At 37.9% G+C, this 26749-nt stretch overlaps 1 protein-coding gene across 3 annotated transcripts in view; it reads right to left on the reverse strand.

Moving 5' to 3' along the window:
* The window catches only part of LOC132143827 (gap junction gamma-1 protein-like), a 33228-nt gene continuing 6479 nt past the window's right edge, over positions 1 to 26749 (reverse strand). The window contains exons 1-2 of one of the 3 annotated variants that reach the window (XM_059554405.1): positions 5259 to 5458; positions 1 to 1542 (exon numbers count right to left, since the gene is read on the reverse strand). In XM_059554405.1, the coding sequence (XP_059410388.1) occupies positions 55 to 1488 (1434 nt within the window). In that variant the 5' untranslated portion in view covers positions 1489 to 1542; positions 5259 to 5458 and the 3' untranslated portion in view covers positions 1 to 54. Of the gene's footprint in view, positions 1543 to 5258; positions 5459 to 23030; positions 23262 to 23551; positions 23640 to 26749 lie in introns of those variants that run through there. The other 2 variants (XR_009434286.1, XM_059554395.1) reach the window with 2 other exon arrangements.

Here is a 26749-nt window from a genome sequence, read left to right on the forward strand (position 1 = left end):
AAATGAATGATAGTGTGCACCACTGAGTATAATGTTCAGGTGTGCATGCAAATTTCAGATCCAGACAGATGGTTTGCCTTCTCCGGACTTGCTGCTGCTGGTGCTCCCAGCACTCCCAGATTTTCCATGCTTAGACCGTTGCTTTCGCTCCTTCTGTGGTGCAGTGGCGATGTTGCTCTGAGGCTTCTCATCGATGTCATTGGTGTCATTCATCTCATCGTGGTTATTGCTAGCATTGTGCTGCAAGGTATAGGCTTGAATCGCTGCCTCTAATTGTATCACATCTTTGTTGATGGGAGGCGGTCTCGCCTCACCTGCAGATGGGAAGTTGTCTTCATTGGAGCCGTACTGCTGCTGCTCCTCCTGGGCGATGTTGGCACGGTTTTGCTTGCAAGCCATCTTGGCGTTGTTCAGGTCTGTGTACGGCATCGTCTCGGGCTTCACCACGATGTTATACCCTGGTGGTGCAGAAGGAGTGTTCCAGGAGAAGGGATAACCAACATAGTCTGCTTCTCGAACGCCGCCCCCAACTCCGCCTCCTGGTTCCCCTTCGCTGAGTGAAGGCCCACCTACTCCGACAGACACGCCCCCAGCTGCAAGCAAGCTAAGCTGGTACTCATCATCGGTGGCTGATTCAGTTCGTTTGCGCAGTGCATCCCGGATAGTTCCTACTCCGAGGTGAATCATTTCCCACAGGTTTAGTAGCAGGCAAATGCAGCTGACGCTATACATAATTCGGAGGAAGATGGTTTTTTCTGTGGGGCGTGAGATGAAGCAGTCCACGTGGTGTGGACAGGGTTTATCTGAGCACACATAGATTGGTTCCACTCGAAAACCGTATAACAGGTATTGTCCCGCCAGAAAGCCTGCCTCCAGTGCGGAGCGTGTCAGCAGCTGTAACACATACACTCGCATCAGACCATCGTCTCGTATTCGCCGGCGCCCATCGTGGCGCACTTTGGGTTTGGGACGTGGTGGCACCAGCTCACGACGCGTGTTGTCTATCTCAGGCACTTCATAGATCATGGGGTCATCCTCGCGTTCCTCTTCCCCATCCTCATGTCCTGGCCGATGCTGCCGCGCACCAAAGTACATCTTTCTCGGTCTGCGCTGAGTGTATCCGCCCCCTACTGAGTTTCTTACGGCTGGAGCCCCGGCCCCCGCACCGCCCCTCAATTCCTCGTTGTGGGAGATCTTATTGGCTGCGTAGCCCATATAGAGCAGAGAGGGCATGGCGGACAGGATGATCTGAAAGACCCAGAATCGCACGTGCGAGAGCGGCGCAAAGGCATCGTAGCAGACATTCTCACATCCCGGCTGGCCCGAGTTGCAGACAAACTTGCTCTGCTCATCGTAGTATATGGACTCGCCGCCCACCACAGTCAGCACGATGCGGAAGACAACTAGCGCAGTGAGCCAGAGTTTCCCCACCGACGTGGAGTGGTGCTGGATCTCCTCCAGCAGACGTGTCAGGAAGCTCCAGCTCATGACGTCTGATGACAACGGGGCAGACAGCGTCCCACACTGCACAGCTCACAGACTCTGTGGACAAACACAGAGAGTTCCAAATATAATTCAAAGTTCATATCTTAAAACAATTACATACAGTATGTGAAGCATAATTACAGTAATTTTAGTGCAGTTTTTGATGTGCATTGACAGTTAATAAAATATATATTGTGTAAGATGGAGATTTCATTAAAAACAGCTATTCTCAATATGGTAGATGCAGGAATGAATGAATAGATGCTCTTTTAAGTAAAAAAGCCATTTAAAACAACCCAATCTTTCAGAAATTAAGCTATAAAGGAAAAATGTATGATACTACCATTACTAAGGATGAGCGATATTGGATTTTTGGCGATATTCGATATGCCAATAATTTTCAGCTCATTTTGGCTGATAGCCGATGCCGATATATATTTATTTTTAATTTTGGTTAGATTTTTAACAAAAACTTATTTGTTAGAATTAAATAAACAACAAAGTTATTTTATAATGACAGTACACTGAAGATTTGAAAGTAACTATAAATAAACTATATTAGGAGCCTGCGGAGGCTGCCGCTGCACGTGCTATTCCTGTTTACGCTATCATTCACCGAACGTTGATTCTGTACGTGCTTTCTCAATTTAAATGCAGCAATCCAACTGAGTGAATCTCATCACCATTCAGGCAAAACTTTGCTGACATGATCTAATCGCTAGCACACCCTGAGAACATGTGAGTTAATGTATTCCTCTTGTCTGCAAGACATATCGGCAAATTCCGATATTGATCCAATAATATGTTGCTCCCCTAATCTGAATCTAAGACAACTTTTTATTTTTTTGTAAATGAAAACCAGTAAATGGCTACTATTACAATTACTATATTTCTAAATTAAATATTAAAACCTAAAATAAACATTGTGTATAAATCAATGTGTATAAACAAGTGTATAAAATTGTATAAAAGTGTTTTTAAAGAATAAATTGCTGAACGTTAAGATGACAACAATATATACCAATTTTCATCCATATAGTTAATTGTGTATTCTGCTAGATATATTGTTTGGTAAGAGGTCAACCTAGTGTTAATAGACTCAATGAACGGAACTCTCTCTTTCACACACACACATACGCAGACACAATTACCTTGAGCACTGAGCCTGAACCACACAAATCTTCCCTGAGGGAGAACAGCTGTGGTGAGCGGGTGAGTGTGTGACCTCTTGGGTTTGTCTCTACTCATTCTTTTTGTTTTGCTTTTTTTTTATGTATGTTTGAATTTCTTCTTTCAATAAAGCAGGTAGTGATTGTTATGACCATATTAGGCCATGCATGAGCAAATACAAGGGAGATATATAATATTATAATATCTCATTTAATGTGGCAAACTATATAATATGAATGTTTGAGAGAAGAGAACAGACTAATTTATTTCTTCTCAAAGGTCACCGTTATCCAACTCAACAGGACCAGAGGGTCCAGGGCTTTCCTGCTCCTTCTGCCCAGAAGAGGACCTCAGCAGTGGGCATGCGCTCATATGTACTAGCCCTTCACCTTTAATCTGTGTCTCACTATGCTGGTAGAGGCACTGGGGTGAGGAACATAGACTTAGAATGTGACTCATACGTAGGCACACAAACAAAGTACAGACACAGAAAATACAAAAGACGTACAGAAAACGAGAAGGATCCACTGGTCACTCTGGAGCATCTGGCCTTGAATGACTGCTGTTGCTATTATGCCCCCATCATCTCACCATCACTCTTTTATTTCTCTTTCTCTATCATGCTCTCTCTCTCTCAAAGGTTGAAAAAGCACTCACTCCCAAAGGGAATAAAGGACTTTGTTTTGTATCTGTGCCTGTTGAACACGCTCAGTCAAACACAGGCGCTGGCCACAGGGACTCAACTAACAACCATAAAATAATATAAAAATGTTCCTGTGTGTGTATTAGACATGCTTGAACAAAGTAAATTGTGCCTCAGCATTAGTATTGTGTCACTTTTATGATATGTCAAAGGACTCTTGTGGGCAAGACATCCCTTTTTGGTTTCATGCCAAGTTAAAAACAAAAAATGCTTTTTTATACTTTAATTAATAACATTACTTGATAAGAGCTAAGAGTTATTTATTGCAAAACAATTATCAACATCATAGAAGACAGATAAAATTATATAATGAAATTTAAACACAAACTCATACGGGCTACTGTACTTTTCCCTCTACATAACGAATAATAATCATCACCAGATATAGTTCAGTCTATTTTATTTAAAACATTTGGAGTCAGTTTTTTTTTTTTTTAAGAAATTAATACTTTTATTTAACAAGAATGCATTCAATTGATCAAAAGTGTTAGCAAATAAATTTTGCAATGTTACAAAAAACATATTCCAAATAAATTACTTTTTGGTTTCCACAAAAATATAAGCACAACCATTTTCAACACTGATAATAATATTTCTTGAGCAGCAAATCAGCATATTGATTTCTGAAGGATCATGTGACACAGAAGACTGGAGTAATGATGCTGACAATTTGGATTTGCTTTCTCAGGAATAAACTGCATTTTACAAAAAATATTAAACTGAAAAAGAAGAGGTTACTCTAGTAATATTATAAAATATGATCATTTTTACTGTATTTATGAGCAAATAAATGCATCCTTTGTGAGCATAAATGGCCTTTTTTACACAGTAGTGTATATGTTTTTCCTATACAGAGAACAAGTTCATGCCGCACAAACCAAAACATTTTGTCCTGAATACATTAAGGCATTCCTGGTATAATTGTTGATCCTATTCACTGATTAAAGCCTGAGTCCACTGTTACTCATGTGGTTCTCTAGCTCCACACACACACACACACACACACACACACACACACACACACACACACACACGCTCAGTTCTCATGCCCTGCCCCTTGGCGGGGACAGACAGTGTACAGATTCAGCAAAATGCGCCTGTGACCATGTCAAAGCCAATCTATACCCTTCACTTATCCATCCACACTCCCTCCTCTTAGTATTTTCATTTGTATTACTTCACAAACAAACAAATCCTTTGACAGCTCCAATATTACTAAAACTGTAGATTAAAACAAATATTGTTAGAATTGGCTGTTTGATTCTGGTTTAATATTTGATGTAGTCCAAGCATTTAAATAAAAAATAAACCCAATATATATTTATTTTGCCTCATTATACAGTTAATATCATTAAGCACTTTCAGTATTATTATATGAATAGTTCACAAATAAATTTGAAAATGAAAACAGACAGACAGATAGACAGACGACAGACAGACAGACAGATAGATAGATAGATAGATAGATATCCTTTGACAGTCATAATTTTAATAATGTTTCATAGGTTTGGCAAAGCAAAATAAATCCCAGATATTAAACCAGAAATGTGCTCCTCCTACCTCATAATATAATGAATATAATTTTAGCATTTTCATTATTACATGAATAGTTCACTCTTATATAAATAAACAAAGGAAAAAAATAATCCTCCGACAACCCTTACATTATTAAAAGACTAATATTAACAATGCTGTTTTATGGGTTTGGAAAAGCAGAATGTAGACCCTGACTGAGATTCACTTGTTCACAGTAAACACTGTCACATAACATAACATATGCCATATCTACAGAGACACTTAAGGTAAAAGTCCCATCCAGTTCAAGTCAAATCAGGTCAAACAGCACTGATGTATTTGCCTGTTAAGTCACATAAGCACATGCCGTGAAAGTTTTACTCACACATACTCGACATTCTGTCTTTCCCTGTCTGCTTTCCCTCATTTTTGTATCCTCCTCCTTTCTTCTCTTTTGAAGAGCAGCCCTAGAGATCAGAGACCACTGACCTTATAGCAGCCCATTAGAGACCAACACACACATACTGTATGCACACACAAAGCGCGTGTTTCCATGAAGAATGCGTGAGGGGGAGACTCTCAGAAAAGCGCACAAAAGCCCTTTACCCCAAAAAAACTGGGTCAGAGAGGGTTGTGGTTTGAGGGGGGGGTGGGGGTGTTATGTTTTGATGTGGGAAGTTGGGTGGGATAATATCCCTGACAGCGGGAGAACAGACAATGATGAGGGGAGAACAAGAGAGGAAAGCCAAAATTAAGGGTGCTGTTCAGCCTGTTACAAGAAACCAGAAGATTTACTCAACCTCTTTCCTCAACACACACACACACACACACACACACACACACACACACACACACACACACACACACACACACAAAGACATGCACACTTGTCACAGATAAGTGAGTAAACAATATTTCTCCCATAACCTTATCGCCTACTTCCTCTCTGAAGCCCCCCCCTCCTTCTCTCCAGCACTTTCACAGCACACTGCTGGAAGGAAGGGAACTTCTTAATGCTTGCTCTTTTACTGTATTCATCGGCCCATCTTTGGTCATGGCTTAAATTAGAGCTTCTAGCGATCTTCAGCGCTCACATTCTTATCCATACCCTGTGTTCCCTTTCGTTCTTATCACTCCACACTCTCTCTTTCTGTGTTTCTCTCACAGTAAAGAGTGCAGCGAGATTAAAATCGCTGTATTTCACAGCTATTTCCACAGACAGTGAGTGGGGAAAAATCTCATTAAAATTTGACACACATTTCCCAAGTGCGATAAAAAAACAATCATTTAATGTGACTATGTTAGTTTGTAAAGAGAGAAGCGTTCCGGAATTTGCAATGAAAATTAGCCTTTTCCCTGTAATTATGATTTGTTATGGAAGAAGTTTGTTGTAGATTATGGCTCGGGAATCGATGTGAAAGATTTCTCTGTTAAGTCAACATGAAATGTGATAAATGAATTTATGACAGAATTTGATAACAGACTGAGGTATCTTCATTTTATCCTGCACAATAAAGATCTTAGGGTTTGCTCTATCGTACTGTCCCTTGTTCTGTGTGCTTGTAAGTCTTTGGGTGGACTACCTCTTTAAATCAGAAGCTCCTAAAATAAGCAGATGCATAAAGACTTTAAAATTAAAATCCAGTTGGTGAGTTAACTTAAAAGAATTCTTGCACAGTGTAGAACTGCACAGACAGACAGACAGGCAAACAAAACCAATAAAGAAAAAAAAATATCTATAACTAAAATACAAATTAAAGTAACATTGAATTTGTATTCATTAATTGGTATTTATTTGTATTAACACTACTGACAAATAAAAGTAATAGACATCTGAATAACGTATTATTATATGATTAACAAAATAAAAAAAACTAACAAAAAAAAGTTGTCAAACTCACTGTAATCAGAGTGCATTGGTCACGGTCTGTGTGTCCGATTCTCAATTGTGCCAGAAATTTGACTACATTGGTTGTGGTGTATGTTTTGGATTTAATAACTACTGAAGGAGTCATTCTTTAATTGAAATACCAAATACACTGGCAGCACTGTAGATTAAATAACAGTGCTGTGGCACCACTGAATAATTAATGCAGGAAACTCTAGCAGAGTATTTTACTAAGGATGTACCAATATTCAATTTCTCTGCAAATACTGATAGCTGATTATTCAGAATGACATCTCCCAATACTGATAGTTTGGGTTTCCTAAGGAAAACAATCTCTATCTATTTGCTCGCACACAAGCAGCTCCGTTTAATCTCGGAAACGTGTTCTGTGTTTGCGTTTGCCAAATTCTGCCATGTAAATAGCAAATCCGTCACAGCACGAGCGCAACTGGCTCTTAAAGGGAATGGAAGATGAGACTCTGATTGATTTATTGCATGTTACACCCAAAAACACCCATTACACATTAAGAGAACAGGGACAACCCGTTTAGACCATGCGCACGGGCATGCCAACTGTTTTTCCGTTGTTAAAACAGAAAAAGTGGATTTGGACACGCCCTGAGTGCACCTGCTCTGTGCGCTTTACACTAGATCGTTAAAATAGGTATTTCTATCAGACGTAACAAAGCTTTTTTGCAATACTGGATGGGAGGCGAGCTCAACTAATGTTTGGTTGAGGAGAAAAAAAACAGTAAACAAAAACTACGGGTGACTCATAGAGTCAAATGAAACCTACGTTTACCGAGCTGTTTTTTGAAGTGGGATTGCATTAATGCATCTTCATTTCAACTTCCTAAATTATAAATTACAGGAAACATTTCCTATACACGAGTTGCAGTCTACCATGTTTTTCCACATTTTGATTGATAGGATATGTCCTGGTTATTGCTGTTTTTAAACAAGTGGCTAATAGTTGTTGTGTGCAGGTAATTGCTTTTATTGGCGGATACCTATAATCATAAGAATGTACAAAGAATTTGATTACTGGAACCAAACAACAAAAATAAATAGAACAAGTTATGAATAACTCATTTTCCAAGATCCCAATCCTAATAAAAATACAGTGTGAATTTTAGATCCTATGGCTGTGTTCAAGTCCATTTTTTATGCTCTTTATTGAGCTGTGCTTTGTATCACAAGTTCATTGACGCAGGTAGAGACACTTCTCTCTGGCCAATCGGTGATCAGAAGGGTTTACACGTCACATTTTGGTAATAGTACGGCTGGCTTGGAACCTCAGCCGAGGTGGTACTGAAAAAAGTACCAGGTACCAGGTACTGTATCCAATGGAAAACTCCCCAAAATAAACCATACCAAACCATAGCCTGCCATACCATACAATGGAAAATAACCGTAAGAGTCTGTCAGTATATAAAATTTCAAATTAAGTTTATTTCTACACACTGAAAGTAGGGTACTACAGTGCATTTGTATGCAGGCGGTTGAGTCCATTTGCCTAGAAATATGTATTTGATATGCGCCAGTTTGAGTCAGCGGTAAACTTAATTGTATAGCCTAGTATGCACTTGAACACAATGTAAAAGCCTTAATTTTGTGTTCAATCGTCAAATGTGAACTTTTAGCATACATGTTATTTTGATTGATGACGACCGCTGTGGTTGAATCAGGTTTAGATTAGTCTTGAATATACAATGCATGCTTATCAGAGGGAAATACTTTGCATATGATTATGTATGTATAGGGAGGTGTACTGGAGTGGAAACATAAAATGTTGGAGCACAGCTTGAGGCATTTGTAAGTGTCATGAATACGCAGTTACTCACACATAAACCCTGCTAAATACATAACTAAGAGAGAGAGAAAGGTTGTCATACCTCTACCTCCGCAGGCATCCCAGCACCTGCCTGTGTACCTAACACTTTTTAATTAGTGGTGGGAGGGCAGATATTTAATTAGTGTTAAGAAGGCAGACAGCGCTGTGAAGAACAAATTGGGAGATGTGTAAGATTAAAATGTTTGCTGTTACAATAAGAGATAAATGCAGCATCTATTTTGCAATTATTTTAATGAAGCAAAGTCTTATATTCTTCCCACAGAGGCTAAAACAAATTAGTCATTTTAAATCTTAACACTGTGTCATATCTTCAGTATTAAGTTCATCTGACCTAAAGAAGAAAACCCAAGAAGATCCACAGGCGCAGATTATACCTACATGGGGGGTGGGGGAAAATGCATACAATTATTTACCAGCATTTGGTGTGGTTTCTTTCTAGCATGGTGTGCTTATTAAAGGACATAAAAACCATCTGGAGTTTACTGCTAGAGCTCATTACCACGCACCACCTATTATGTGTTTAATCCCTGATAAATCCCAGCACACAGCAGATAATCATTTAAAGTGTCTTGCAGCTAAATTAGAGTCTAATTATAGGCCATCAGTGTATTCCATCATCAAATATTAATTTAATGATTAATTAAAACATAAATGTACATGCAGAGAAACACTACAGACTTTCTTTTTTATGTAAGCAAGCGGCAAATACTTCCCAATAAGGTTCATTAGTTAACTATATTAGTACATTAACTAACAATGAACAATACTTCTACAGAATTTAATAATCTTAGTTAATATTAATTTCACCATTTACTAATGTATTAAAATAGCTAGTTGTGTTTGTTAACAGTAGTTAATGCTCTGTGAACTAATATACAAACAATGAATTCCAATTTTCATTAACTAACATTAAAAAAGTTTACTAATAGAGTAATAAATGTATCGTTCATTGTTCATTCATGTTAGTTACTACTTTAACTAATGTTAACAAATGACTTGTTGTAAAGTGTTACCAAATATTTTATATTTGTTTCTTCCTACTAACTAAAATATTTTGATTGCCTTCATTAAAAGTCTATAAAAGTTCAATTAAAAGTTAAATAAAAAATTTAAAGTTTTTAAAAGCCAATGTTTTAAGATTTCTTTTCACTGTGCTTTTAAGCAGTTTGTTTATAAAACTCATGATATGCTTCTTTACAGACCACCCTGTGAAACGTACATTAAAGTCCCCATGAAATCTAAATGTAAATTTTTTGGGTGTTAGTATCAATATGTTAGTCTTAAGGTTATCTATAAGGCAGTGTGCTCCAAAAACAGTGACAAAATTCGCATTTAGAAGATGAGCATTCAAAGCTTGCAGTTCATCACTTCCACCAAAAATGCTCATCAAAATACTTCCATCTTCTCATCAAATCTTCTGTCCAATCATATGCTCTCTAGAATCTGAAGCATCTGCCCCCTGCACTATAAATAGACGCTGAACCACAGACTGAGATCGGTCACTTGTTCAGAGTGTAGTATTTCCTGTACAATGAGTGGTTCTTAGTGCACAATGTTGGCGATAGGGAACAATTCATATATGCTTTCAATATATATACAATATATGTAAATGAGGTCTGGTTTCATGCGAGTGTTTGGTCCAGAGACGCGATGGCACAGAGCGGATCACATACACAAGTCGGCATATATTAAAAACTTTTACAACTACAAAGCCTCAGCATGATTATAACCACTATTTTGTTTTACTAAGTTTCATTTTGAATCTAGGATATAAACAAAACGCTAGTCGCTATTTTTAAAAATGGGGTGGAGATGCTCGATATGTCTTGCCCTCTCTTCCTGTTTCAGTGGAAATTACGTCACCACATAGAATAATGCTGCGTGTTTCAAGGCACTTCATGGGACCTTTAATGCTGTGTTAGTCTTCATGAGACAGAACATTTATGTTAAAATAAGACACTTTCTAACAGATTGCAATTTTTTTATATGATCTGTCTGTATTGCATACTAGTTTATTATTAACTTAAGGTATTTAAATTTTTAAAGGGGTCATTTGATGCCATTTCAAGTTTTCCTTTCTCTTTGGAGTGTAACAAGCTGTTTGTGAATAGATAAGATCCCTAAAGTTGCAGAGACTAAAGTCTCAAATCCAAAGAGATATTCTTTATTAAAGTTAATACTCTGTCACATCCCCCTAAAACGGCTCGTTCGAACACACCCCCACATCTCTACGTCACTGTTTGGGAAGATCTGCGTAACATTTATCCAAATCCAAATGCTCGCAAAGAAAGAAGGTCTAACTTTTATTCTCTCAGTTGCCGCCGCTGCCATGTTGTGGAGACACTGTGTGTTTCGTGACTTTAAAAGAAGTAAATATTAACCCTTCACAGAAGACACTCTTCACTTCAACACTGTGAAATGAGGTGAGATATTAGGTACATATTGACTATAGCAGGCACCTCCACACTGAAACTAGAAGATTAATCAAAACACCTTCAGGGGCAACATAGCTGTAGATTATATCATGAAATTACCTTATAAATGGCAATGTTTGAGTCAGCTAAATGTATTTTTCTTCAAGGAAGACCCTGACAGCCTTGATTACTGAGGCTTCTAGGCAAAAAATATACATATATGAGATGAAATTATAAACGTGTTAAAGGGGAAAGGAGTGAGATAATGAAAGGAGAGATATATTGAGCACAAGTGTGAAAGGGAGGGGTATAGGCATGCTGGAAAGGTGAGATACATAGGACTAGCAGTAGGCTACAATGCACAAAATGAAAAGAAAAAACATAAAGAGAAGAACGTGTGCTGTGGAGGATACAAATGATCCAATGCTTGAGGCTAGCCATGTGGTCCACATTTAGAGTCACACAAGAAGTGAGAGGTGTTGCAGTGGAAGTTCTTATTAAGGATAATTCAAGATCTTTTTGTGTGGGAACATCTGCTCAGTTTTACCTAATGTTGGGGGAAAGTGATTAGTGATCCCCTACGGGAGTTTTGCAAAGTCACACACACACCGTTTACACGTCTGGTGCGCTTTGTGTTCCAGTGTTGTAATATGCTGAATCCCCTAAGAGACAATGTTAATTAAACAGACAAACCGGCATGTCCTGCTGAGGCTCTGAGGGAAGCTGGAAGTGTACAATGTATCATTGCACAACTATGTGAATGGAGTGCCTTTAACCGGAAAGAGACCCTGGATGCAAATCACACATAAGGCATAAAGCTGTGTTGAGAACTCGCAGAGACTGGTTGTGCCATCAGAGAAAGACGGCGCCACAAAGTAATAAAAAGAAAACAACACGACCATCTTTCACATTCTTCTGGCTAAGTACATGATAAACAAACATGTGAATCTGAGGCCAGTTCTTTTTAATGAATTTGGTTCACAAATCCGCCCTGACTTTTTGGTTTAAATTGGACTTGTTCCCACACCCCTCGTACCACTGGGAAGGAGGTAATGGTCTCCTTATATCAAAAGAATGGAAATATGATCTTCAGCCATCGCCTACAGGTAATGGTTCATTTGAATCACATGCCATTACTGTAACCCACCCTGTTAAAATCCACTTTGTGGTCATTTATCGTCCCCCAGGTCAATTGGGAAACTTCTTGGAGGAGTTGGATGTGCTGCTATCAAACTTTCCTGAAGATGGTACTCCTCTGGTACTGCTTGGTGACTTCAACATCCACCTAGATAAACCCCAGGCTGCTGACTTCAAAACTCTGCTCACCTCATTTGATCTCAAGCAGGTGTCTACTACAGTGACTCACAAATCAGTCAACCAACTGGACCTCATCTACACGTGCTGTTGCTCTGTGGACAACTCTTCAGTTGCTCCACTGCACACCTCAGACCACTTCCTCATTACTGCTAACCTAGCACTTACTCCTGAAGTGCCTCACACTCCAACGCAGGTCACCTATCGACAGAACCTACGCTCACTCTCTCCATCTCGCCTATCTTCTGTGGTTTCATCCTCACTTCCTGCACTCTCTCAGTTTTCAGCTCTGGACACGAACAGTGCTACGGACACTCTTTGCTCCACTTTAACATCTTGCTTGGACAACTTTTGCCCACTGTTGTCTAGACCAGCACGCACCGCCCCATCTGCCTCTTGGCTGTACGATGTTCTCCGTGAACATCGCTCTAAACTCAGGGCTGCAGAGAGGAAATGGCAGAAATCAAGAAACTCTACCGACCTCAGTGTGTATCAGTCTCTCCTCTCTTCCTTCCTGTAAATGTCTTCACAGCTAAAACATCCTACTACCACAACAAAATTAACAGCTGTTGTGATGCTCGGACATTCTTCAAGACTTTCTCTTCTCTTCTTAATCCCCCACCACCACCTCCTCCATCGACTCTTACAGCGGACGACTTTGCAGTTTTCTTCACAAATAAGACCATCAGTGACCAATTCTCCACACCACAGACTGAGGACAACTTCACAGTGACCGACGCACACTCTTTCTCCTCCTTCTCCCCACTCTCAGAGATGGACGTTTCCAAACTTCTCCTGTCCAATCATCCTACTACTTGTCCACTTGATCCGATCCCCACTCACCTCCTTCAAGCGATCTCTTCTTCAGTCATACCTTCGCTTACTCACATTATCAACTCCTCTCTTCACTCTGGAACATTTCCCTCAGCATTCAAGCAGGCTCGGGTAAGCCCACTGCTCAAGAAACCATCTCTAAATCCAGCGCTTCTTGAAAACTACAGACCGGTATCCCTTCTTCCATTCATTGCAAAGACACTTGAGCGAGCTGTGTTCAACCAGCTTTCTATGTTCCTTGTACAGAACAACCTCCTGGACAGCAACCAATCTGGCTTCAAAAGTGGCCACTCAACTGAGACTGCACTGCTCTCGGTTACTGAAGCCCTTCGACTAGCAAGAGCAGCTTCAAAATCCTCAGTACTCATCTTACTGGACCTGTCTGCTGCTTTTGACACTGTTAATCACCAGATTCTCCTGTCCACCCTCAGAAAGATGGGCATCTCTGGAACAGCACTCCTGTGGGTTAAGTCCTACCTCTCTGACAGATCCTTCAGTGTGTCTTGGAGGGGTAATGTTTCGAAGTCACAACACCTTGCTACTGGGGTTCCTCAAGGCTCAGTACTTGGACCACTTCTCTTCTCCATCTACATGACGTCATTAGGATCTGTCATTCAGAAGGATGGCTTCTCTTATCACTGCTACGCTGATGACACCCAACTCTACTTCTCATTCCAACCAGATGACCAGACGGTAGCTGCTCGCATTTCAGCCTGTCTGAGTGACATTTCTAGCTGGATGAATGACCATCACCTTCAGCTTAACCCTACGAAGACCGAACTCCTGGTGATTCCAGCTAACCCATTGCTTCATCACAACTTCTCTATACAGCTGGGTTCGTCAACCATTACTCCTTCGAGGACAGCTAGAAACCTAGGAGTTGTGATGGATCATCAGTTAAGCTTCACAGACCACATTGCTACAAGGACCCGGTCCTGCAGGCTTGCCTTATACAACATTAGGAAGATTAGACCCTTCCTATCAGAGCAACTTCTTGTCCAAGCTCTTGTTCTCTCCAGACTGGACTATTGTAATGCTCTCCTGGTGGGCCTTCCTGCATGTACTGTCAAGCCTCTGCAATCCAGAATGCAGCAGCAAGGGTTGTCTTCAATGAGCCAAAAAAAGCTCACGTTACTCCTCTCCTCATCAGGTTACACTGGCTACCAGTAGCCGCTCGCATCAAATTCAAGGTACTGATGCTTGCCTACAAGACTAACACTGGCACGGCACCAACATACCTAAACTCACTGGTTAAATCTTATGTGCCCTCCAGAAGTTTGCACTCTGCAAGTGAACGACGCCTTGTGGTGCCATCCCAAAGAAGTTCAAAATCACTCTCACGGACCTTTTCCTGGACTGTGCCCAGCTGGTGGAATGACCTGGTATGAAAATGATCTAGATGAAGTGAACGAGTATTCAGAGAGTTGTGAGTGAGAGTGCGAAACGCAGCCAGATCCAGCTATTGTAAGCATTTTTTGACTCGTTTTTCCTCTTAATTTGACAATTTAGAAAGTTAATAAAGTAGGAAGTTGCGGTTCAGGATCAGCGATAACTTTATCTTATCTAATTTCCAAAATATTTGAAATAATTTCGGTTTATTTTGTTTATTTATAGGTTTTTGTTTATTTTAATAGCAATATCTGGCAACATTGCATTGCCAGCATTAGTCTCGCAGGAATCAAAAAAGGCAGCGGCTATTTACACTAAGTGCAAATAGCAGCATTTTAAGTGATATGCTATTTACACTAAGTGCAAATAGCTATAGATGTTAAAATAGCAGGATTTTCTGCTATTTATAATACCTATGGCAAATAGTGACTATTATCTGCACCTCAGTATTGTAGTACATTATAAAACAGTATGCAATAATTAGCTTAATGAGTGTAAATTTTTATTTTAATTCAAATTATTAAATGGATGCCCCCTTATTGGTTCAATAAAGCCCTCCCTACACCTACCCTTACCCTACCCAATACTTTATTTTCAACTTTTTGATTATTTACTTCATTTTCATTGAAAAGAAATACTTTTCTGATGTGATTTGAAAAGGGAGAAAAAAGTTCGAAACCCGGGTCGACCACGTCAAATTATATATGACACACGGTTAATCTTCTGCATCTCTAGAGGCGACAATCAGTGATGGTCTAAAAAAAAGTTCAGGGACAGGGTATTGCTGACAAGCTATGACATTTGGTAAGGGAAAAAAATGATATTACTTGTCACAAACGTTATCAACGCTATCAAAACGCTGTCTAACACTAGTGCAGAGATCTGTAGAACAAGTAACTTAGGGTACAGAATGAAATAAAACACGCAAACACTAGCCATTAAGAAGTCAATACTACGTCATTCAGTATCATGCTATAAACATTCATAAGAGCACTAGACAAAGTTATCAACTATATAATGGTTATAAATAAAAACTATAACTGCAATATGTATGGTTGCATGAATAATAAACAACTGATTAAATTATCCACCACATAAATATAAAGTATTAAACTTTGATGCAATAAATAGGGTATGATTTAAAAATGAGCATCCCTCCAAAAACATCTACATTTCTGTCTCTTTTCAAGTGTTAGTGTATATAATTAGTTGTATTTATAGGGGTTATTATAGCACAATTCTATAATAAGGGTTATAAAAAAACCCTGGACCTCACTAACTTTCAAAGCCTGGCTACGGCCATGACAGCAGCCTAAGCTTTCAGACCCAGTCATAATGTCCAACTTAAACTGCATCAACAACTGTTAATATTCCTTTCAGGAAGTAACAATAAAAACACTCTTCAATTTAGGTTAATTCACTTTAACCATTCTTTGCAAAATATGTTTTTTATTGTTTATTCATTTAATTTTGCCAAAGCATTTCTTTTATAATTCCTGATGTTGCGTCACTGAATTGGAAATATGACTTCCAATATTTTTCCAATATTTAATTAGTTCTATTTTGTCCACAATTCACTATTTACTTTACACAATTTACTTAATTTTAATGAGAAACCATGAGAAACAGGCTAATAAAATTTTTTTTCAAAATGTTTTAGTTTGTCTTGTATATTTTTCTCATTAGATCAGATAACATTTAAGCTGTCATATGGTCATGCCACTGCGTGCCCCTCAGATGTTACAATGCATGGGGCATGTTGTCACATTTCAGTTCCATTCTTTTGGGGTAAATAAAGAAAACTGCAATTATAAAACAAACCACATATTTGTACTAGACAAGTGGAAAAAAATATACTCTGACCCCCATGTGGAATAACACAAACTGAGAATGTCAAAAAGTGTTAGTGTTATGCCCCACTCTCCCCTAGTGCTCTTGTGGTTCAAAATAACTAGCTTCACAATCATTACACTTGGAAGTGTGTGTACATCTGTTTGTGTGTTTTTGGAAAACCCAGAAAAGGCAGTGTGCTCTTTACATCTGAGCTCCGCAGGCAGAAGATTTAAATGGCATAATTCACATTATTTAACAGAAAACACACACACACACACACACACACCATGCATTCAGGCTTTGTCGTACAGCTGCTGAGTCCATTTATAAGACAGCAGTGAGGTGACAGAGGCAATCCAGAGGCAAGAGGAGAATGCCAGCACAAGCACTCCAGAGTAGCATTTTTATAAATGAATGTAATAATAATGTTGCCCAGCATTTCTATGAATGGTAATGTGCTCTGATGAAAAACAAAAAACAAGTAGCCTGCAGAGATGTCATTTTTAAACACGGAGCGGACAGAGCATGGACAAAGAGTATATTTAAAACCGAGAGGTTAAACCCACCCTCACTCTTGCTCTATCATCTATCTACATAAACACACACATACACACAAACACTGGAGCATATTCATCAAACCATGCAGAAATTGTAAATGACTTGAGGGAAGAGAGACAGACTGCTCTGAATACCCACACGCTACAGCCATTTATACACACGATACTGCTCACATTCAAGCACAGTACACAGAAAAGGCCAGTATTTCACAATCTTCGAATGCATCATACACACATACGTGCTTCATCTTAAAACTGTTGAGAAATGGATCACAGACTGTGTGTGAATGTATGTGTCCATTTAAAAGGGTGAACGGGATTAAACTCCCCAGCAGCCCTTCCCCCAATCCCAGCTCTCCCTCTTCCCTTATTCATCTGCGCCTGTGTGTCACTGTTGACTTCATCCATCCTCATCCTCCCACCTTCATCTTTTCCATCAAACAGGATTTTTGGGGGTTATGCAAAGCATGTTTGCTGGACTGGTAGTTTCTCAACTGAACTGTGTAAATCAAATTATAGACACTACACTTTCCCCCAAACCCCCTGTGATTCAGAGCCCTTCACCCACTTTTTTTATGTCCAGTTTCCTACTGTTTCATGACAGACATCTATTGATGATACAGTGAATGACTAGTGTAAGCACATCTCAAGAAGGCGTGCAGTTCAGCAAAAAATGTGAACTGATTAAAGAGTAAGAAAAAAGGAATTGCAAAAAATGCAAAAGTTCAGACAAAAGCCATTTAAAGATTATATCCCCATTACACTCGGAAACCCAACATAATTCATTCGTCATTAAATACACTGCTGTTCAAAAGTTTGGGGTCTTGGAGCATTTGAATGTTTTTGAAATAAGTTCTCACCAAGGCTGCATTTTATTTGATAAAAATACAGTAAATATTGTAAAATATTATACATTTAAACAATGAATAATTTAAACAATGCTTCAGATATAATTTTGATATACTGATTTGCTGCTCAAGAAACGTATTCGTAAAAATTCATACAAATTGTGCAACTTGTAAAATATGTACAAACTGCTGTGAGATCGGGCTGGTTGTGCTGCTTAATATTTTTGTGAAAACCCTGATATGTTTTCCTTTATGACATTATCAACGGATATTCGGAAATCTGACTATTGTAATTCCCTATAATGTTACTAGTCAAGTAAAAAGTAAAAAAAAAAAGACATTTTACTTGCATTTGGCACTTAGGATGTGTTCATTTCAGACCCCGCTCATGTCCTTCATCTTCATCATCCTATCTCACCCTAGACGTCCATTATAATCTGCTGCTCCACCCTGACCTCCATTCTGCCTCTTTAGACATATACTGTAGTCTTATCAACTAGGAGGAATAGTTCATGAATATATACAGTATATGTGCATGTCTTTGTGCTCCAACTTAGAAATGGGTTAGCTGTGGGTAGGATCTTAGTTCTAATACATGTATGTATACACACATTGGAGAAAATGGCTCATGATGCAAATAAACAGGGATCAAGAACGAGGCCTGCACACACAAGCACTCACACAGAATACGGTATTGATTGCCGTCCTTTCTGGAGCTTTTTTCTTTATTAGACTGCTGTTAAATTGATGAGAATCAAAGCGATAATCGTTAGTTGTTACACAAACACACTTAAATACACACACTGCTACACAAGCTCGTGGCTCGAATTCGGTAAGTCCAATGTTTGAAAGTATTAATATGGTAAATATAATTAATAAATACAACATAATCATTCTGTAATGATACACATGCAAGCATTTAACATTATGTTTATGATCCATCACCACCTAATTACAGATCTAGAATAAATTGCTTATAATATTGCCCAAGTGTGTGTGTTCAGAGCCCACTGGATTAAAAGGATGAGATCATTATTTATTTTTTCAGATTGCAACATCATGCCTTTATATTATGCATACAGAATGATGTAAGCAAACATTGTTTAAATGATCTGTAAAAACTGAGTTAGCTTTTAGTCTGCAAGTGTAAATGAGGAGGTTAATGAAATGCACCGTACAATTGTTACTGACCTGAGAAGCCATTTCTGTCACCCCATGAGTTTTTGAACAAAAAAATAAACAAAAAATGTTGCTGTAGTCAGTCAACAAGATATTACATCATCATCATCATCATTTTTTTATATTTCTATATAATTTTAAAATGTTGCAATAAAAACCATGCATGAACAGCAGTGTGATAAAGCTTAATTTGAATGATTTTGTGAATGTGTATCTTTAATTACACGTGGTCAATCACTACTGTTGTTTCTTCGGCAACGAAGCATTACATTTATTCAAAGTGAATGACATTTATAATGTTATAAAAGATTTATATTTCAAATAAATACTGTTCTTTTGAACATACTATTCATCAAAAAAATTAAGTCCTGAAACAAATCAGTTTCCACAAAAATATTAAGCAACTGTTTTCAACATTAATAATAAGAAATGTTTCTTGAGCAGCAAATCATCATATAAGAATGATTTCTGTTTGATCATGTGACACTAAAGATTGGAGTAATGATGCTGGAAATTCAGCTTTACCATCACAGGAATAAATTAACGATTAAAAATAGAGTATAGTACAATAGAAATCAAATCGTCATAATATTTTACAATCTCATCAAAGCAAAGCAGCAACTTCTAGGTCTTTTTGGAGTGATTCAGTAAAATAAATGGCTAAAAAGAGTCATTTGTTTATAAATCAGACTATTATTATTGCATGCAGCCAGTAAAATAATGTTTCTTCTTATCTTCGTATTCTTTTCTTGAGCTATACTTTTAAAATCTCATCACTTTTAACTTAGACTGCAAACACACAAACTGGGTAATATCCTTTTTCCTTTGTCGTGGAGTAGCACAGCCACTGAATAGTGATGCAGGAAACAACACACACATGCACACATGGTTAATCAACACACACAGGGAGTAAATTAACTCAGGGGAACTGTGAATATTACCTCAGCTCACCTCATTATCTCTCTTCGTTTACTCATTCATGGACTCTATCGCTTCTACTTATCACCCATGCTTTTGTTATTTGGCCTGCCTATAATTAATTTCTTCATTCCAGTCTTCCTACACCTGGTATTAACATCTGTCTCAGTTGATCAGATCACAAGTGGTCAGCCTTAACAGATTTAATTTACAATTAAAATCCCATGCATCTCAAATGCACCTCTTATGTAGCTAGCCGAGTACAAAACCTCTGTTTTTGAGCAGTGCAGGAGGTGGCACTAAAGCTTTAAACAGGGTTGTCTTCACCATTTCACGATGGAGTAACGATTTAATGCTTTGAATTCAGCAAGACTGCACTATGTTTGACAATATATTCTGCCCTGCAGACTAAAAAAAAAAAAAAAAAAAAATCAATTCTCCACATGACCTTGTGCATAAATGTGGCAAAAAACCTGATATTCCAAACACATTGTTGGAAATATTTGCAATTGCATGTCAACACCAATATATACACAGCTTGGCCCTAAAACATCTTTCACACAGATGTAAACAGTAGAGCTACAAGCCTCAAGCTGTAGTCGGGCTGTTGACGTGACCTGGCATTTTCACTGTCCCACAAGAGAAAAATGAATATAATTAATATTGTCGTTATTTAAAATACAGTAAATCATTAAACACTTATTTGTCCTACATGGACCTGTTGTTCAAAAAGCTGCAGTGTTATTCAGGTTTTTTTTTAGCCAAATCTCAAAATTGTCCTATGGCGTGACTGCCTCAAGCATGGTTTAATAAATTACAACTTTCATAAATGAAAAAGAAAAGCATAAAAATGCTAATAAATACCACCAGCATATTGTACCGGTGTCTATTATAGTATTGGCAATCATTTTATTCCATCCATACATTTCTGAAAGCGTAGGAACTTGATACATTTTGTCTCTGAAAACCATGTCCTCTAGTGTGACACCATATCCTGATTATCCTGGCCAATTCAGAAAAAAATTTAATTAGTTGATTGTTCGTGTTACTGAAGCCCCCTGTCAAGCCCATGACATGTGCACATGGTAAATTTTTGTCTCAGAATTGTGCAAATATTAGACTTTTTTTGGAACCACTACAAAAGTGGTACGTCTTGTTGTCCTTTGGTGTGACACCCCTAAATTATATATGTTAATTAAAAACGTAATCATGGAAAAATATGCCAATGTGTCTTGCTTAGCGCTAATGACAAGTTAGCTTGGAATAGGAAGGCCATTAATTGGCAGGAAAAGGCTGAAATGTCCCGTGGTGTAACAGATAATGTCCTCTGGTGTGACGCATGTACTGTCACACCATGGGACAAAGGTGTCACACTAGAGGACTAAGTCTCTTTAAGAAAAATTGAAATAATTAAGATTTTTTTAATTCCTTTTTTTTCTCAGTGTTCTTAAAAATAATAATTACATTAATTAAACTATTTTCTGATGTTTTTACAGAAAACTTGTACTTTTATAAAGTGTCATGAACATAGGTATAAAATGTGATACTTTGTTTTTGAGAAAGAAATAATTGAGGGAGACAAATTAGTGGAAGAGAGAGGACATGGAAATATAGAGAGAAAATTAACAGAGATCTGCCACAAGGGAGGAGATCCTAAGAGAACAATGCAGAAGGTAAATGTAATAAAAATGATGCCTTAAAAAGAGTAGCCATATAGTAAAAAATATTCTTAATGAATATAGCTTGAATATCGCTCATATTTAGCTTTGCCGCACATGCAGCAAGGGGCTAGAAAGGTTTTAGTAACATACTGATTAACTAAGAGACTGACTTTTGTTGATTAAAATAATTTTTTTGATTTGTTTAACATGTTGATATTGTTTGTATCAAAATTAAACAGTCTTTCTCCTTTGACATGTACAAAATTAAATAGAAATCATTAAATAACTACCATTTCTGCCCTTTAGTGTGACATAATGTCCTATGGTTGTCACAGTGTCTGGTTTGTGTTCCCTGGGTAACCACTAGATGTCCTCCTTCCCCACGATGTCTGTCACTTCCTGAACCACATTCCCCACGATCTCTGTCTCCTCATTGCACTCAGCTGTCACTGGTCATTAATCACTTTACTCAGCCAATTCCCCATTAGCATTGTCATTTCCCTGTGTATTTATACCCTGTCTGTTTTAGTATGTGTCACGGAGTCCTTGTAGTTATCACGCAACTTCTAAGCCCTGTTCTTGCCCGTTTGTTTTGTGTTTGTTTATGTTTGATTTGCTACTTTGGTTTTGACCCCTGCCTGGACTGGATTACGATTTGACTTACTGCATTTGGATCTTCCTGTCTTCTGTTCTTGTGTGGGGATCGTGACAATGGTGTGACGCCCATAACAGAACCACAGGTTTGTTTTTCTCAAAATATCTTTAAAAAATTGGTTAATTGCGTAGTTCTGTTTTAAATATGGCTAGCAAGCGATTTACATGGAGTTATTAATCAAATTTACCTCAAATTAATGGCATTAATTAATAACTTATCTTTAACCAGCACTTGATGTGTGATGGGTAATATAAAATTATCATTGTGTTAAATTAGAAAATCACCGAATAGACAATACAAAAATTTGAAAGAAATTTAAATTCAACAAACAACAATACAAATAAATACTGATATGAATCCCTCAAAGAAAAAAAAAAAAATTAAAGAAACCATGCTCTAAATCTAAGTGTTCCTGTAGCTCAAGGTTGGGGGTTCGATTTCCCCGGGAACACATGATAGGGAAAAATTGATAGCCTGAATGCACTGTAAGTCGCTTTGGATAAAAGCTTCTGCTAAATGCTTCTGCTAAATGCTTTGTGGGTGGTTTTTTTTTTTTTTATTATATATAAAACTAAAAGGTGGTGGTGAACTGCACCTGATATGGCTCATTTTGTTCTTAAGCATAAAGTCAATTCATTTTTATATTTTTTTTTCAAAAAAACAAGACTTAAGTTATTTTATATATCAAGTGAACGTATCTTCGTTCAAGATACATTTAAGATAAAGATGGTTTACTTAGATATTTGTTCTGGAAAACTAGACCAAAATGAGTACGAAGGAAAAAAAAGTGCAGTGAGAGGATGAAAAGAAACCTAACTGTACCATGAAGTGAGCAACGGCTTAAAATGAGTAAAGAAGAAATATTGTAGTCTCCATGGAAACGATGACTTACCAAAGCGGGGATTTCTCCCAAATCTGAGCTTTAAGCCTTTGATCAAGGTATGTGTGTCTGTGAGTGTGTATGAGAGGGTGATGTGTTCCTCCACTGGCGACTCACAATGCTACATACCTGCAGATGATCCCACAGTAAATGAAAACCATGTCTGAATAAAAACGATTAGAGATTAGACTCGAACAATGGAATTCCATTTCCACGGACACAATCTTTCCCAAAGGCAAACAGTGCAATTCCATTAGTTTCAACCCATAGGAAAATTCAGTTGTTGGCCTGAAGAAAAGTGTTTGCAGGAATAGCCCTCTGTTGCAATAAATCCTCTGGCAAATGTTTTCTTTTCCTCTTTACCTTACACACTCTTACAGCATAAACACTCAGACAGACAATATAAATCAACAATGTTTGTTGGTAGGAGAAACTCCACGGAATGTGTCTCACCTCATTTTCTATTTTTAAAGGTTGTTTGTCTGAGGGGCACTTGCCCTGTTTCCTCTACTTCTGTCCATCTTTCCTATTCATGTCTTGCCTTAGGAAGAAACCAAGAAGAAAAAAGTGACAACATGAGGGGAGACATTATAAAAACATCAAGCTATTTAAAACTAAAGAGAGATTTGAGGTTCAAGGACAGAGGGGATCAAAATGAAATATAAGAGCCATGGAGCAGATGCAAAGATGCTGGGTTAGCGTTAGCAGGCTAGCATATGTGTCGCCAGCGGGCTTTTTCCTCGTCTGGAGCACATGGTGGCCCTGCGCTCTGATTGGCTCGGACCTTGTGGCCATGGAAACCCAGCCATGGGTGAACCATACCCCCTCTGAACATGACTTGGGGAAAAGACAGGAAACAAGGACATCTCTCTCTCTCTCTCTCACTCACTCACTCACGTTCAGTCTAATACTTTCTGACCTGCGTTGGAGGACTTGTGTTTCGTGTTGATGATGTAACCAAAGGGTCTGTCACTGCGCTTATGGCAGGATCACTGAGGGAGAGTTAAAGGTGAACCAAAAGGAGAAACCGATCACACGGAAATGAAAAAGTGCAAGAGCAGCTGGTTTTTCTGACTCCTTTCTTGGTACTAAACAAAACAGTACTTTTCTTTTAGACGTAAGTTTTGTTTTTGATCATTTTTTGTCATAAACATCCACTCTGTCAGATGTTAATTCAATAACTGAGAGATTCAATAATTAAGCTGTTAATGATCTGATTCAAATCGATGACTGTCTGAGATTTTTTTTTTTTTTTTTTTTTTTTTTTCTCTGATTCAGCAACAGGACCAAAACAAGAGTGAATTAATGAATCGAACAACACTGGTCATATTGGTCTTTTAATTAATTTAATTTTTTTTGGCAAAGAACCTAACAAAAAGACGTTCATTTTCTGTCTGTTTTGAAAATTGTCTTTTTATTTTCTACTGGCACAGAAGGACCAGCAATTCAGATTTATATTTGTCATGTCACTTTTCCACTGGACTCAACATAAAGAAATAAACATATCTATCAATTTACATGTAAAACATTAGATTAGCATTTATAGTTTCACACTTGCAATTTTATTAGTTTTATATTAACATGTATTATATTATGTACTAAACATTTTTGTATTATATTAAAAATATGATTAAAATGTAAAATATTATTAAAAACAATACTGAGAAGCAGAATTTGCAAGGCACCAAAATGCAAGTAAATGATAACAGCTAGATAGCATTTGCCTAAAAGGGGCATATTATAGCTCTGGGCCAGTGGCCATCATTTTTGTTGAGCCCTTACTATATTGTTTCATGGGCCAGTTTTCACCATCACATTCAATTCAGGTGTAAAGCTAACAAAAGAAAAAGCCAGGGTTTCAGATTCTGGGGAAACGCATCACATTGTCACTTTAGCTGCAAAAAATCCTGCTTGTTGTGCCTCCAATTGGGCATGAGATCTACACCTCTGCTCTACACTCCCAGGCAAAGGAGCCAGATAGGAAGAAATGTCCTTAGTGTTTCTGTTTTCCTCTGTCTGTCTCTGACAGGGCCCAGACCTGGCTGGGTCAACAGAGCCCATGTACTTGTCTCTGACACAGGTTATGTGTCAGCACAGAGACTTGTGCATGAGAAAGAGAAAGTTTTGAAAAAGATGATGTTGGGCAGGCCATGGGAGGGAAGGCTGTAAATCAGGATGGCGTGTGTGTGTGTGTGTGTGTGTTTTATGTGGCCTCTGTTGTCTCCGTGTGTCCTGTCTTTGCAGTCATCCCTCGCTGTCACAAAGCATTAATACTGAATGCAGATTTACTCACACCGCCACAGAAGCTGAGAATGCACACTCATATGTGTGTGTGTGTCTGTGTGTGTTTGTATGTGTGTTTGGATGGCAAAGGTTCACTTCTGCACTGAGCTGTGTGGAAGAAAAAAATCAAATAAGACTCCTTCCCACTGGGAATGTCACTGAGAATCTATAACTACAAACACACACACTCTCTCTCTCTCTCACTCTCTCACACACACACACACACACAATAAAAAAAACATGCTGTGTGCATCACACAGAATGATGGAATCATAATGATGATAAGGACCGAACTCCTTTGTAAAAAAACGCATGAGTACACACACAAAACTATTATAATACCTCATTACAGACTCTTTATAGTGTGTGTGTGTGTGTGTACGGGTGAGGTTTTATTTAGATTGTGGTTGCAAAATGTTAAAAATCTATCGTTCAGTGTTTGCCTCCATTCATTTGAATCTCCATATGGATAACAGATTGACAGACTTTGTAACAGACTTACTGAGAGGCTTCAGAGCCTCCCCACTTATCTGATGCTGCCTCGATCTGGGTGGTCAAAACTGGCCTTGACCAGCCGGAACGAAGCAGTCTGTTTTGTCTCTTTGTGTGTGTGTGTATGTTCACATTAGAAAGCTATACACAGGCCAGGTTCCTCAGATCAGGCTCCTGGACTTTAGAGTGCATGAGCGTGTGTGTAATTGCATGCCAGACAGAATGTGCTCCTCATCGCTCTTTTACTCAGGCGAAGCGCAACTTCCATTTCTTTCTTTACTATTTTCTTTCTGCCATTACGTCCAAATGTCTACTGTGTGTATGTCTGTAATAAGTCACATAGAAACTTTGTTGTATCACACACTGATACGCCTCAAAGACTTGGGATGAAAAAGGTCTAATGGAAAATAAGAACTGAAAATAGGATGGGTGTGTGTGTGTGTGTTAAAGAGGGGGTCTTGACATGTCAAGGTGTCTGTATGCATATCACATAATTATATTACATATTAATATTCATACTAGATTATGATTATTTATAGATTATCCTTTAAATGATAATCTTAAATATAATTACTATATTACTGAGAATTTAATAAACAGGTTTTTCTATAAAAAAAATTTTTACACACCATAACAAATATTCAAATACTTCGTTTATTACATTCTTTGCTTATATCATCAGTTTTAAACCTGCAATTAAACTTAACATTTTTATGTTTTCATAGTGTTGGGAAAAATGATCAAATCTATATGACAAAAGATATTTGAAAATAAATATTAAAGCATATAAAAAATAACTAATATTATATCTAAACTTATATTTAATTTAAATATAATATTTGTAAATATTTATTTTATACATTTACATATATATAT

This window comes from Carassius carassius, chromosome 1 (assembly GCF_963082965.1).
Source record: "Carassius carassius chromosome 1, fCarCar2.1, whole genome shotgun sequence".
NCBI lineage: Eukaryota > Metazoa > Chordata > Actinopteri > Cypriniformes > Cyprinidae > Carassius > Carassius carassius.